Source organism: Cyclopterus lumpus, chromosome 8 (assembly GCF_009769545.1).
Source record: "Cyclopterus lumpus isolate fCycLum1 chromosome 8, fCycLum1.pri, whole genome shotgun sequence".
Classification (NCBI taxonomy): Eukaryota; Metazoa; Chordata; class Actinopteri; order Perciformes; family Cyclopteridae; genus Cyclopterus; species Cyclopterus lumpus.
In genome coordinates, this window is record NC_046973.1 from 20,019,588 (window position 1) to 20,033,263 (window position 13,676).

The 13,676-nt window shown below is 41.7% G+C and overlaps 1 protein-coding gene across 1 annotated transcript in view; it reads left to right on the forward strand.

The window, feature by feature from the left end:
* Window positions 1-13,676, forward strand: part of LOC117734684 (ras-related protein Rab-26-like) — a 28,939-nt gene that overhangs the window by 8,272 nt on the left and 6,991 nt on the right. Inside the window, exons 3-5 of the mRNA XM_034538920.1 lie at window positions 5,920-5,961; window positions 7,270-7,336; window positions 10,370-10,422. Coding sequence (XP_034394811.1) covers window positions 5,920-5,961; window positions 7,270-7,336; window positions 10,370-10,422 — 162 coding nt within the window. The remainder of the gene's footprint in view (window positions 1-5,919; window positions 5,962-7,269; window positions 7,337-10,369; window positions 10,423-13,676) is intronic.

Below are 13,676 nucleotides of genomic sequence, written 5' to 3' on the forward strand. Positions count from 1 at the left end.
GTCTTTATTCAGACAAACACAAGGTCATTCAGAGTTATTCATGCAACAAGTGGACGTTAGTCATCACATAAGTACTGCTGCTCAGTTGGAAAAAACTATTTGCACACTTTTCATTTTAATTACCCAGCGGTTGATTTTCTTCCTGTACAAATATAACGTTTTGCAGTTTTTTTTTATTGACGTTGTAGATCAGCGGCAGTCAAAAATTGAGATGGTGACCGGAGCAGTGAGGTCGAGGTTGTTGCTTTGGTAAGTCTATTAACAAAAGGCTGATCCAATGAATTATTGCTTCATTGATATTATAGATGAGTGTTTCCTGATGCTGAGGACACGAAAAGAGTGTGATTGCCTGTAGATATTGTGCCTGCTGGACTTCAAAGAACTGGAAGTCTAAAAATACCGCATGGTTTCCGTGTTTAGCCACGACTTGCATGTTGAGTCTTTTAAATGTGGTTCCAGAGAGAAATGTATGTATGAGTCTGTCAGTGTCTTTGATGCACATTTTACAGAGTGAGCACTGAGAAGAGAAGGAACACTAGACGGCACGGAGAGAGGCAGCTCTGGCATGTGAGGGGACGATAAAGGACCCATTATAAAAATCAGGCTGTGACTCTGTGATTACGTCTTCTTCTTCTGAAAGCTCCTCATCGTGCCATCATGTCACTGACAGACCATCGCCTCGCCCATGTCTGTCTGACCCCCCCCCCCCCCCCCGCGTTCCAGCTTCCGTACATTTTATATTTATAAATAGTTCCAGTTCGTAGAGTTAGTGGTTGACTGAGTTCTCCATTATCCACTCTCTCCCACCTGCCAAGCCTGCCTTCTCTGAGTGGGTGCAATTAAAGTGCCAAGCTTCATCACGCCATCAAGTGGCAGTGATGTTTTGTTTTTTTCCTGCTTGAAAATCCGAATTGAATCAAGAGGAAGTTGGAGCTCCAATGAGAGCCTGAGGCACAGTTGGACACACACACACACACACACACACACACACACACACACATATAAGTGACCTTAACTTTAAGCCATCTTTCTGGATTGTAAGTATAATTGTTATGTTTATTTCTATAACTAGGGCTGAGCTTTTCTGGTGTGTTGATATACAAGCCTCAGTCATTAATAAAAGCTGTCAACATTGAGTTCCGTCTATGTGAGTGTGAATGTGTGTACATGCATGTGTACAATTGTGTGTATCGGATGTTCACTTCCGCCTCTGGAGATGCTTGTAATTAATTTTAAAAAAGCAGCTTTGCCACCTGCTGCCCTAATGTCACTGAGACCTATGGAGGCGAGCCCCGAGGAGCACCATGAATATTTAACCATGACATGAAAGAGGAGGGAAGTGCCTTGTTGGAATACGGGAGCAGGGCTGGAGGAAGCTAATGAAAGATTAGAAATGGTAAGTTGATCAGCAGACACACCTGTACCGAGAAACAGAAGACGAGGAGTATAACCGCGTGTTTACATCAAGTAATCCATAACTCAAGCTGGATGCCGCCAGTTGAGCTCATGCAATTCACAATTTGCTGGACTGAATTTCCTTTTGTGTCCGAGTTATCGTAAGTGTGTCGTCTCACAAACTCATTTCACAGCTGGAACTGTGAAAGGACGTTATCATAATAATAATGAATCAATTGTAAACAATACTAACGGTGCATTATGACCAAGCAGATATAAACAAGGAACCATCTTAATACATTTTAATTGTATAAAGAAAAAAACTCTCAAATAATGTATTCAGCTAATAAAAAACCAAAGCGCCACAGATTATACTGAGCCTGATTAATTGCAGTTTTTGTGTGTTATGGATCAATGTCGCCAATATTAGTTTATATGGTCTGTGGATTTGATTTAGATGGATGGGATGTAAGCTGTTGTTAAGTAGCGTTTTTCTTTCTTCTTTCTTTTTGTTCTGATTGGTTTATGATTTTGAGAAAGTGTGTCACGCTTTCAAGAAACATATCCCAGAAATTGAGAAACACTGTAATAAATCAGAGTAACAAATGCAGATATTCTTTGGAGAGGTCTGCGTTTATTCTGGACCGACGTACAAAATAATAAAAAGTGCTGCGCTGAGAGCGAAGAGAGAGAGAATGAGCCTCTGCTGTGGTATCATAGAAGTGATGTGTCTTTGACACGGTGCAATTGTCTCTTTGAAAAGGGCCCTGAGGCCCTCTGCTCTTACAAATAGTCTCTTTTTTTTTTTTTTTTCCAACGTCGCCAGGTCACCCAAGTGAAAAAGTCAATAACGGGGTCTCGTGTCATATTACACTCACAGCGCAGTCCAACGTGTTTTTAGGGGAACACAGCACCTTCCTTCTTGACCGTGCATTTCCACCACAACTTATATCAAAGTACAGTAGGAGTATGATGTAAAATCCTAAGCGTCAAAGACAAAGTAAAAACACGACACCAAAAAGTATTTAGACGTATTTCCTTCATTTATTTTCAGCGTTTCCAACAGGCAATTATCGCCCCTTTGAAAGCAATGTCGCCACATTAGCAAAGGTCAGCCAGCAGCCCGGAGCGAACGGATCCCTGAGCGTCTGCAGATGGCATTGTGTCTGGGTCTCGTGTCATGTGATCTATGGTGCTGCCCTCAGAATACCCAGGGCATCTTAAATTCAAGTATTTGTGAAAGTATGTGTCATGATGCTGTAGCCAGGAAACAAGGGAGAAGAGGAGAGAAGGTGAGGAGAGGCCGTATTTAAACAATGATGATGAGGCAATTAGAAAATGAAATGTCTCTAATCAACCTCTTAAATTACAGACGTGAAAGTGTCTGCTTTATTTACCTGCTTTCATCACATCAAAAATATTCTAATTCTCTCATTGTGTGAATGTAATAATAATAACTTCATATAACAACACCCATAAGCTTCATGGAGGCAGGCTGCGAGCTACTGTTGGCCCTCTGGTTCAGTAAATACGGTACTCAATCTTTGGCCTCATTCAATTTCCTGACATCAAATTATAATGTCCACTTGATGTTGAGGCATGGACGTATACATTTGAAGGCTAATTATGATCTGAATCTGGGCTGAAGATCCTGAAGGCATGCTTGAATGGCCAGATATGTGCACAAGAGTGGCGAGGATTGGTAATGCTTTATAATCGGTGTGAAATATGTTTGACCTTTTGAATACAGCAGATTTTGGGATTTACAGGATTTTTGCATGCAGATGTGAAGACGGATCTTAATTTATAGGTTTTTAATTGACTTAGAAACTAGGAAAACATTTCAAATTGCCATCCTGTAATTTTAACAATTTGAGTTTCAGGAAAATGTACCACCGTATATCATGAAATATATCTATAAAATGGCACAAAAAAAACTGTAATGCCCACCATAGAGTTTGACTGGTGAGATCAGCGCCCTTCTGCAGAACGAGGTTGAATGAGTGGGTACAGAAGTGTGTGTATATGTCTGAGTCAGCATTTCACAGCTGGGCGTTGGGCTGACTGCAGAGCGGAGCCCCGCCTCTCTCCTTGCCCTCAGCTCCTAACTTAGTTCCCCTCATTGCTTTGATTTGTGTCGCCCGTGTTGAGGCCACGCATCCGTACAAGACATCGAGGAACGGCGACGCAGAGCCCGGCTCTCTTTCCTCCTTCTTGTCTTAATCAGTACAGTGAATTCGTCTCGACCGTTACCTCATTGTGCCATCGTGCTCTTCTTCTTTGCCTCACACCTCATTAATGTGTTATCGGCTCACACTCCACGGACCCTCTGGAAGCTCCGTGTGCATTTGTAATTTAGGATCCCTGCGAAGGGCTGTTGGAGTAATTTAGGCCTATTGACTGCACCTCATCCCGCGTGTTCCTTCTCGGGGGGGAAGATGACATACTGTAGCTCTCAAATCCAGTGTCTGACTTGTAAGTAGAGCCGCTTGTGTTTGAAGAGGTGTTCTGTTTGAAGGGTCTTTGGTGATTTGCTCAGGAAATGAAATTGACCCGAACGCGGTGCGAGCTTCTCGGATGTAAACTGAAACCACGCAGAGACGAGCTGTAAGATGTTGAAGCTTGAAGAAGTTATGAAAGTAAAAGGGAGACGGTGTGATTGACAGTTTTTAATCTACAGCACCTTAATTCCCTCATCTTTCCACAGTAGACTTAGTCCTGTAAGCTGCTCCGATACTTTTTTATCCTGCTCGGTCCACATTCTCGGTGCTCATGAAACCCGTCTTATTATTAACAAATTCAACATGATTATCAGTGTAATCAAGTCCGACTAACCAGCCAAAATTCTCACGGTGCTATCATGAGTCTCTTTTTCTGGATCACTAAATATTTATGAAGCCTCCGATCACATTGGGATTTTTTCTTTTTTAGCAACAACAACTGGGAGGAAGTCTTTTGAGACGCTGATTCCTATCAGAGCGACTGATACAAACTGCAGCTTGACTTGTTTGTGAATATGCATGAGATTCCTCCTTTGTGACTGCCGTGGAGGTAAATCAAGCAAACACGTCAACAAAGACCGTATCTTGTTAGATGAGCTCTGCTGGCAGATCAGCAGCATGTTGTCGGGGCTTGAATATCGTTTCCTGCCTCTTAGACGGTCTGCAGTGGAGGATGTTGGGGGAAAACCAAGGTGTCGTTATCCACATTGGCCTATACGTGAGGCGCGCCCCTCTAGTGGGGCGCAGTGGTATTACAGGTGGGGCGCAGTGGGAAATGCAGAATTTCTTTATTTCAAGAACTTTATTGAGAACTTCCCATAATACAAGTACAAGATTTGTACAAGATTTGTAGTGGAAAGCCGGCTCATTGCAGCCACTAATACTGATATTGTTGTTTTGAAAAGATATGCAGTGTAATACTCTGTATTTTATTTAGTTTTATTAATATTATTATTTTATTGCACAGATATAACTTGATTTGCATTGTTCTATTGATTGCACATGTTATTTGTGTTTTTCCGATGGAGTAATCTGGTTTACTTGAAAGCAATTGCAATTTTTTTTTTTATTCCATTATTTGAAAAGGATAGTTATGGACCTTTGTTTTTTTTACAATTTTGTTGGGGCGGTGGGTCATGAACATTTTTCTTCCACCAAACTGTGGCGTGACAGAAGAAGTTTGAGAACCACTGGCCTACCTGAAGGCCTATATGAGGAACATCTTGACCTCCTTTCTTTCTACAGCAGCCATCAGCTCATAGAAAAGGGCATTTGGTAAAAAATAGATTTTATGATAATGGGATATATTTTAGGCTCAGAGACATTTGAATCTCTGACATTCTAAAAACAAATTGATTATTAATCAATCGATGATTGAAATAATTATTCATCGTCCTCCAGTTGTTTGACCAGGAGTTGCGTTGCGCAATGAGGTGAAGGTCACCTGTGAAGGTCACAGAGCAGGTTCATACCTCAGAGCTGATTTACTTCTTTTTTTAGGCCAGGTGTGCATATGGGCAACAGGGACTCGTCGGCCCAATTTGTACTGCAATATCTGGAAGAGAGCGATGATTTTAACAACATTTAACAACTCCTGCCGTCATTCAGACTGAATTTAATTGGATGGCAGTTCGTTTAACCTGTTTTGCATCTATCTCTGGCCTGGGAAAGTGCACGTCCATTTGGCTGAGCATCCCTCTGCTGTGTGGTCGGGCAGATTGAAGCACGAGATCAGAGCAATGTCTTCCTGAGACGGGGTTAATCCTCTGGAGGAAAGAAGGCGAGGCTTCATCAAAAGAGGCCAAATGGAATGTGGAGACGTGCAATATTGATGGAGAGAGAGGAGAGAGTGTGTCTACTTGATGAAAGGAAGAGAGTGTGCATCCAGGTGTCTGACCACACATTGATGCACACCCACACCTGTGGTTGTTGTTGTTCCAACACCCTGAAGAACTCGTTTCGCGTTGGAAAACGTGTTTAAATTTAGACACTGTCACTTATGATTTCTTGCTTTCATTTCCAGAATAAAGTCCTGAACATTGATGGAGTCACGGTGAAGCTCCAGGTAAGAACTTCAATTTATCCTGGCGATCATCAACAACTGCTCCTTCGTCGTTTCTATGAGAGAAAGGTGTTTGCCGAATAAGAATCAGGCCATAACCCCTGTGGCACTGTAGCCACCTGTCAGATCCTGTTTGCAACATCACCACCTGCCTCTGAGAAAAGAAACCATTTGAGCTTTTAGCTTTTGTTTCGTGAGGAAATCAATGATCTTGATGCAAAAAAAAAGCCTCTAAAAGCAAATTAATGTATTCATAGAACAACTCAAGAGTGTTTTTTGTTTGATATATTCTCACAGAGCTAGTAATTATGTGAATCATCCCTAATGATCTGAATTAGGGGGTTGACGGAGGCTGGTGGAGCAGGCCTTTGCTCTGTAATGTATTCATTTGGGTTTAATTGGCTCACAGTCACCAGGCAGCCTACAAATAAAGAGAGGGAGAGATATTTTTCTTCCTTTGTTACTGCCACTTGGATCCAGGGGGGGGGGGTGGATGCCCTGGCGGGGTTGCCCTGGGGGGGTTATCTGGAGACAGAGCCAGCAAGAAAGCTGAAACGTCTCAGAGAGAGAAAGATGAAGAGAAGGTCCAGGCACATGTCTGCTAAGGAGTAAAGAACATGACATTAATATTGGAGCCCAGTTTTGAGGAGAGACTGTTTTGCCCGATGAAAAATACTTTATTAGCCGTATTCCATTGAGCTTGAGACCAACCACAGCTGATTACTATTCAATATAATGAGAGTAGGTATGTTGGGGAACAAATAAATACAATATGTGCTAAATCTGAACTAATTAATGTGTTATACTGTATTACCAATTAATCAAATGACTGTGTGTTATGTAAAAAGGGTTGTTTTATAGGAATAAATCACCTGTTCTTGTTGTTTAGCATCTCTTACCTGTTTTTTTTTTAGTTTACAGCTATCAACATAAGTCTTTGTGTTCACTCTCATCACTCTAATTGACTTTGTGTTGATAAACCTAATGTATGCTACCTTTCCAGCATAAATGGAAGGAAAATGTCTGCTGTTGCCTTTATGCTTACCTTTTTATTAAGGTCAATGTTGTGTTTGCTGTTTACTGCCCTGAAGTGGACAGAGCGAGTACAGATCTGTTTCAATGCTGAATTCATTAAACAATGGACTATTCAATAGTCCTGCATATCGCATTTCCATATTCCAGACTTTAATCAAAGAGGGTTTCACAATGAGCTCCAGCGAGATGGCTGAGCAAACAGTTTGCTTATTAAAAAGATTAAAAAGAAACGTCTTCCTCTTTTCGGTGATTACCTTTCTCTTTTATTATCTGCAGATTTGGGACACGGCTGGACAGGAGCGGTTCCGCAGTGTCACTCATGCCTACTACCGTGATGCCCACGGTGAGACGCTCACACACACACACACACACACACACACTTATGTATGTTTTATTATTACTTTACAACAGAGGATTCACTTTTGAGTTAAAAAAAACATAAGAAATGTGCTGTTACCCTTCAGATGCTTGAAATGCACCCTAAACATTAGAGTGTAGTTGCAGTGCAACATTTATATTCTTTACATTTTTTTAGCCTAATGCATGGAGTGTAGATTTCAGATTTACTTTCCGGATGCACGGGACTCTTTGATGATCTGTAATCTGTAATCAGATTGAGCGTCTTCATGCGTCTACGAGTACTTTTCTATTCATCGTGATGTTATTGTTATTCGCCACGCAAGTTAAATTAGAAAAGCTCTTATAGTGGCAACGCTCCATTGGTTTCTCACAAAGATGGAAATCAAGGCAGAGCTGCTTTTAGTGAATCGTTTTCTAACAACGTGGATGCGGTGATTGGAGAACACGTAGAACTTTGGTTGGAGAACACGTAGAACTTTGGTTGGAGAACACGTAGAACTTTGGTTGGAGAACACGTAGAACTTTGATTGGAGAACATGTAGAACTTTGAGTGGAGAACACGTAGAACTTTGGTTGGAGAACACGTAGAACTTTGGTTGGAGAACACGTAGAACTTTGGTTGGAGAACACGTAGAACTTTGGTTGGAGAACACGTAGAACTTTGAGGCGCTTTAAGCAAGTCGGGTTGCTGCTGAGAAAATCCTGCACGGAGTACAATAGATCTTCGTCCCGATTTTGCATCCACTCATGTGGGCGTGGGAAATAAAACCGAGGCTTAGATGATCTCCGTGTGTGTGTCATCCTCTTCATGCATGTCATGCTTTGGCAGGTTAGCCTGCAGAATTATAGCAGGATTTATTTGCCTCCGGAGACCCTGGAGGACTTTTAGCAGGTCCAGTCTCAGACGCGATGCCAGGGAACTGAAAACCACATCACATACACTCTTCCATACGACCTTCAGAGGTTCATGAGCGCTTTAAGGGTCAATGAATGAATACCACTGCAAAAAGTACTCCTCTCATTATTTGATTTCACATGGAGATACTCAGCCTAGTTATGTGCCGACTGTGATACACAAATACAACTTTGTGTGAAACCTGAACAAACTCCTGTTTCAGCTGGCGTGACGTTTTGAGGTCTCTGAAGTGTGATGCTACTTTGGTTTCCCCAGCCTTCGATACTTTGTTCAAACTAAAGCGCTGCGTTGAGATCTGCCTTCTTACCTTCACAACGTGTGCAAAGTCTCTCTTCGCTTCCCATTAACTCGGAAAAAAAACAACTTACGTTTCTTTCTGCAAAGTCTATTTCTGTCCTTCATTCTGTGGCTTACCCTCAACAACAAAGTGGTTGTTGAGGGTAAGCCACAGCAACGTTTGACTATTCATAAACTAATGACGGGGACATTATGACAAACTGAAGGATTTGCAGATTGCACCGTTTATAAAAAGCCTTTTTTGTGACCTTTAACCCATTTAAACATTTGACATTAAGCCAAGGAGAAATATTCTGGAGAATGGTGAACATGTTAACAGCTGAATAGATGAATAGATGCTATAATGGGTAATTAACTGTTTGATGTTTTAAATGGAAGAAGATGATTTGTTTTTATTTACTATAATAGCATCTTTGGATTTAATTGAGGTTTACCTGAACTCGATGACAGGCTTCATTTCAACGTGATGTTTTGACCCTGTAATTACGTTCTGCTTCATAAGCGCAAACTGAACATTTGAAAAGAATCATATAATCCACAACTTAAAAAAAAAAAAAAGAACAACTTAAAGCTTTTCAAATGATGTCAACGAGTTGTGAGATTGAACATGAAGTCATAAGGTCTTTAATTCCTGTTGCTGTTCTTCCATCATCGTTTTCACGTTTATTCTTGATTGAGTCTGTTGGGTACAGCGCTCAAAAGAAAACAGAAGTTCTTTTTATATTTTGCCCAACATATACGGAAAGGATCCGATTCGGGTTTTCTTTTCCCAAATAACATTTGTGGCTGACCTTTACAGTTAAATCTTTGATAATAGAAAAACACCTTTTATTGGACTATATGTTTAATACAATGAATACAAAACACACACACTTGTGATAGCTGATAGCAAAACAGTGAGAAACACCTCCGGGGCAAGTCTCTGCTTTAGCTGTCAGTCTTCATCATGTCCATCTCAGAGCTGCACTGAGCGAGCTGCTCCGTGGACAGATGAGGAGACATGTACCGAGGCATCTTTCCAGTATAAAAGTTCTCCTTTACACTCATATGTTCTCATTTTTTGTGGCATTCATGTGAAGTTGAATGCTTAAAAAAAAAGTCACATATATACTTTTTCGATATATATGTATTTGTTTCTATTTGTCTCCTATATCTGACACAGCGATGCCTAAAGATTGAGGGGAACATTTAAAGGGTTGCATAGCCTTTGTGGCCACTAAAGATCTTTTTCCATCGAGGGCGTAAAACAAATAAACGTCACAAGAATTCTAAATACTCACCTGCGTATTTCAATGAAGGGTTTTGAACAGATTTGGGCAGACGGACATTTGAGTTCCCTCCGGTACGCGCCGCCTTCGTCGAGGTTGAAAGGAGGAAGTGTGCCGTCTTGGTTTGGACCGCGCAGCCTCAGTGGTCGTACATTAACGTAATATCAACATTTTATGTGAAACTACTTATTTTAACATTTCCAAAAATATATTGATGTGCGAGTTAATTGCAGGGGGGTTGGGGGAGATGCTACCCGTGTGTCAAGGCCTTAAACCGGTTCAAATTGTCATTTTTCACCACCGAAAGTCTGAACTCTGGTCTGTCTGGTCTGATTTAAGATGCAGAAGTCAAATGAATCAGCCTCGATCGCAAAGAAAAATGAATCTTTCGTAATTAAATTGTAGAGGTCGTAGGTTCAGACAACAAGGTGAAAGATTGAATTAAACAATTTATTCCACTTCACAGTATAAAATTATTTGCAGTCAATTAATTTTGAAACGACACTTAAACTTTTCTCTCTTTTTTTTCTCCTAGCTTTGCTTCTGTTGTACGACGTCACGAACAAAACATCCTTTGACAACATACAGGTAACATTTGTGTTTGTTCTATTAAATCATTGTAAAGTCGTTATAACTACTTTAAAAGATCCTCAAATTTTATTCTTACTTACGAGAACAAGATATTGATATTTTTTCAGAAACGTGCAAATGTCACGCCTGACATGGTGATTTGTAATTCAATTTAATAAACATTCCCATCAGATTAAATGTATTGATTGGAAACTGTGGTTAGATCGCAGCCTCAACTATCGTCACAAAAGGTTCAGTAACGTGAATGAATGAATACGGCTTTCTAATGCTGAGCTTCATGGTCAGTGGCAACATCATTAACCCACATTTTTATCAAAGTCAGTCCGTATGACAGATGGATGAACAAGCAGTGATCTGAAGGAAAAAGGGGGAGAAAGAAATATCAGAACAAATGGGAACAAGAGGAATGGGGGCGGTCGAGTCCTTTGTCCTTTCTATGGACCACAGGAACTAAACATCTCTATTCCTCTCCATCTCTAGCATACGTCTTAGGACACCAGTACATATTAGTTCACTTTAAATAATATGTACTGGGATACTAAATGGTATGCATCCGGTCGCGTTTTACAGCATGCATTTCCTCTGTGCAGCTGAAATACAAGAAAAAGAGTTCAAGGTGCAATGTTACAGTACGTCCCAATTGAATGCCCGATGTATGCGAGAGTCCGTAAAAGGCACAAAAATGCACTTTTGAGTGCAGCTTTACATCAATAAAATAAAACAAATTGACATTGAATTTGTCACGTGTTCAGTTTTCGCATGAATCTAGAAAGTGTCTGGTTTTTCCTAGTGCACAAAAGCCTGCTCAGCCTTCCCCTGCTAATCTTGTTCAACTCCACATCCAGTGGATCCTCTCACAGCGGAGAGATAAGCTGGCCACGAGCTACAGAAGCCCGCTGGCACGCCGCTGCCTAACGAGCACCAACTTGTGTTAATGAACGCTAATGGTGACGAAGGAGAGGGCGAAGCAAGAGGGGCAAACCATTCACGCCTCCTCTGGCCCTCTGCGCTGGATGATCGTCTCCCTAGGAGACGTTTAGGCAAGCAAACCATTAACGTCATCGGAGCTGTCCATCGTTATAGTGAGGCACCGTTTGAGAGCGCTCATTTCAAGCTTCAGGCTGTTAATAACAGTAATATGAATCACTTTGTAGGGTTTTTTTTTTTTTTAAAGGCGCTGACAGACAACATCTTTTGCTGCTTAGTTTTATAGAACTTGCTGAACTGCTGACGTGGCGTTGAGCCAAGACGCCAGCGCCTGCCGTGCTGTTTTCCGTAGCGCAGCCTTTTGAAAATCCCTGCAGCAGTTTTCATAACATTTAAATTCATCAGCGTGAAAGTGAAGCAGTCTCGTAAGACACAAACTATATAAAAAAAAGCAACGGGAGAGATGAAACCTCCATTCGTCTCTCTCCTGGCTTCCACTGCAATGGCCGCCCGCCTCGTAGCTGTTAGTTAAATGTGGTGATGAGACAAAGTGTCAGTCAAATAATGCAGCGATGTGAGTTCTGAGAGCATTCTTTTATAATCAGAAGTGTCGCACGAGTATGAAGAAACATATCGTGGGTTCTATGAAGGTTTAGTAATCCTCCTCCGACACCTTGTTCCTCACACATCACCTGTAGTCGTGTCTCCTGTGTGGAACGCTCCGTCTGCTGCTGCAGATTACGGCCGGTCCATCACGGGATGCAGCCGGTGTAGCGCAGTCCTGCAGAGGGAAAGAGTCTCTGTGGACATTTCCATTTACTTCGATGTCAAAACAGATGGAACGCTAAGAACGCACACTCACACACACTCACACACTCACACACACTCTCACACTCACACACACTCACACACTCTCACACACTCACACACTCTCACACACTCACACACAATCACGCACACTCGCACACACTCGCACACTCAAACACACTCACACACACTCACACACTCACACACACTCACACACTCACACACAATCACGCACACTCGCACACACTCACACACTCAAACACACTCACACACACTCACACACTCACACACACTCACACACTCACACACACTCACACACTCTCACACACTCACACACTCAAACACACTCACACACACTCACACACTCACACACACTCACACACTCACACACAATCACGCACACTCGCACACACTCGCACACTCAAACACACTCACACACACTCACACACTCACACACACTCACACACTCACACACAATCACGCACACTCGCACACACTCACACACTCAAACACACTCACACACACTCACACACTCACACACACTCACACACTCACACACAATCACGCACACTCACACACACTCACACACTCTCACACACTCACACACTCTCACACACTCACACACACTCACACACTCACACACACTCACACACTCACACACAATCACGCACACTCGCACACACTCGCACACTCAAACACACACACACACACACTCACACACAATCACGCACACTCACACACACTCACACACACTCACACACACTCACACACACTCACACATACACACACACTCACACACACTCAAACACACTCAAACACACTCACACACTCAAACACACAAGAAGATGTCCTATAAGCGGCCTTCTTTTTGTTGTTGTTGTTGTTGTTGAAGCAATTCAATTTCCCAGATAAGAGGAACATACTTTAGTGGACGTATTCATGTTGCAGGTGTGTAACTATCTCTATGGAAATGTATTCAGTAGAGATGATAAAAAAAGCTGCTCTTTTTTTATTGTGTTGTTGTCATCCATTGTTATGACCTCTTTGTTGTTGGGGGGGTATAGAACAAAGAAGGCCATCATGTTGCTGCTCTTTGTTACACAACACCAAAAAAGGATCCCTATAAGTTACTCATTCAACCAATGAACCAAATTTAATTCATAATTCATAACTCCTGACAGTTAAGTGTTTGGTTGCAATTGATGCAGCCAAAAGTGGCACAACTAGTTATTAAGTTATGGTGGGGGGGGGGGGATTACTAGTTGAACCTAAAGCAGCTCGAGCAGAAACAGACTCCAGACGTAAGGAGACGATGATAAATGCGTTTGAAGCTTCGACGACTTTATGATGCCTGAAGAACGAGCAGAAGAAGCAGAACATTTATGTTTTTTTGTGTGTGAATATTCATTTTAAAACTGTATTCTGTGTTTTGTCAGCTTATTTTTTGTCTTGTATTTGTATTTAGTTTGAAGATCTGAAAGAATTACCTGTGACAAATATGCAAAAAATAGAAGAAA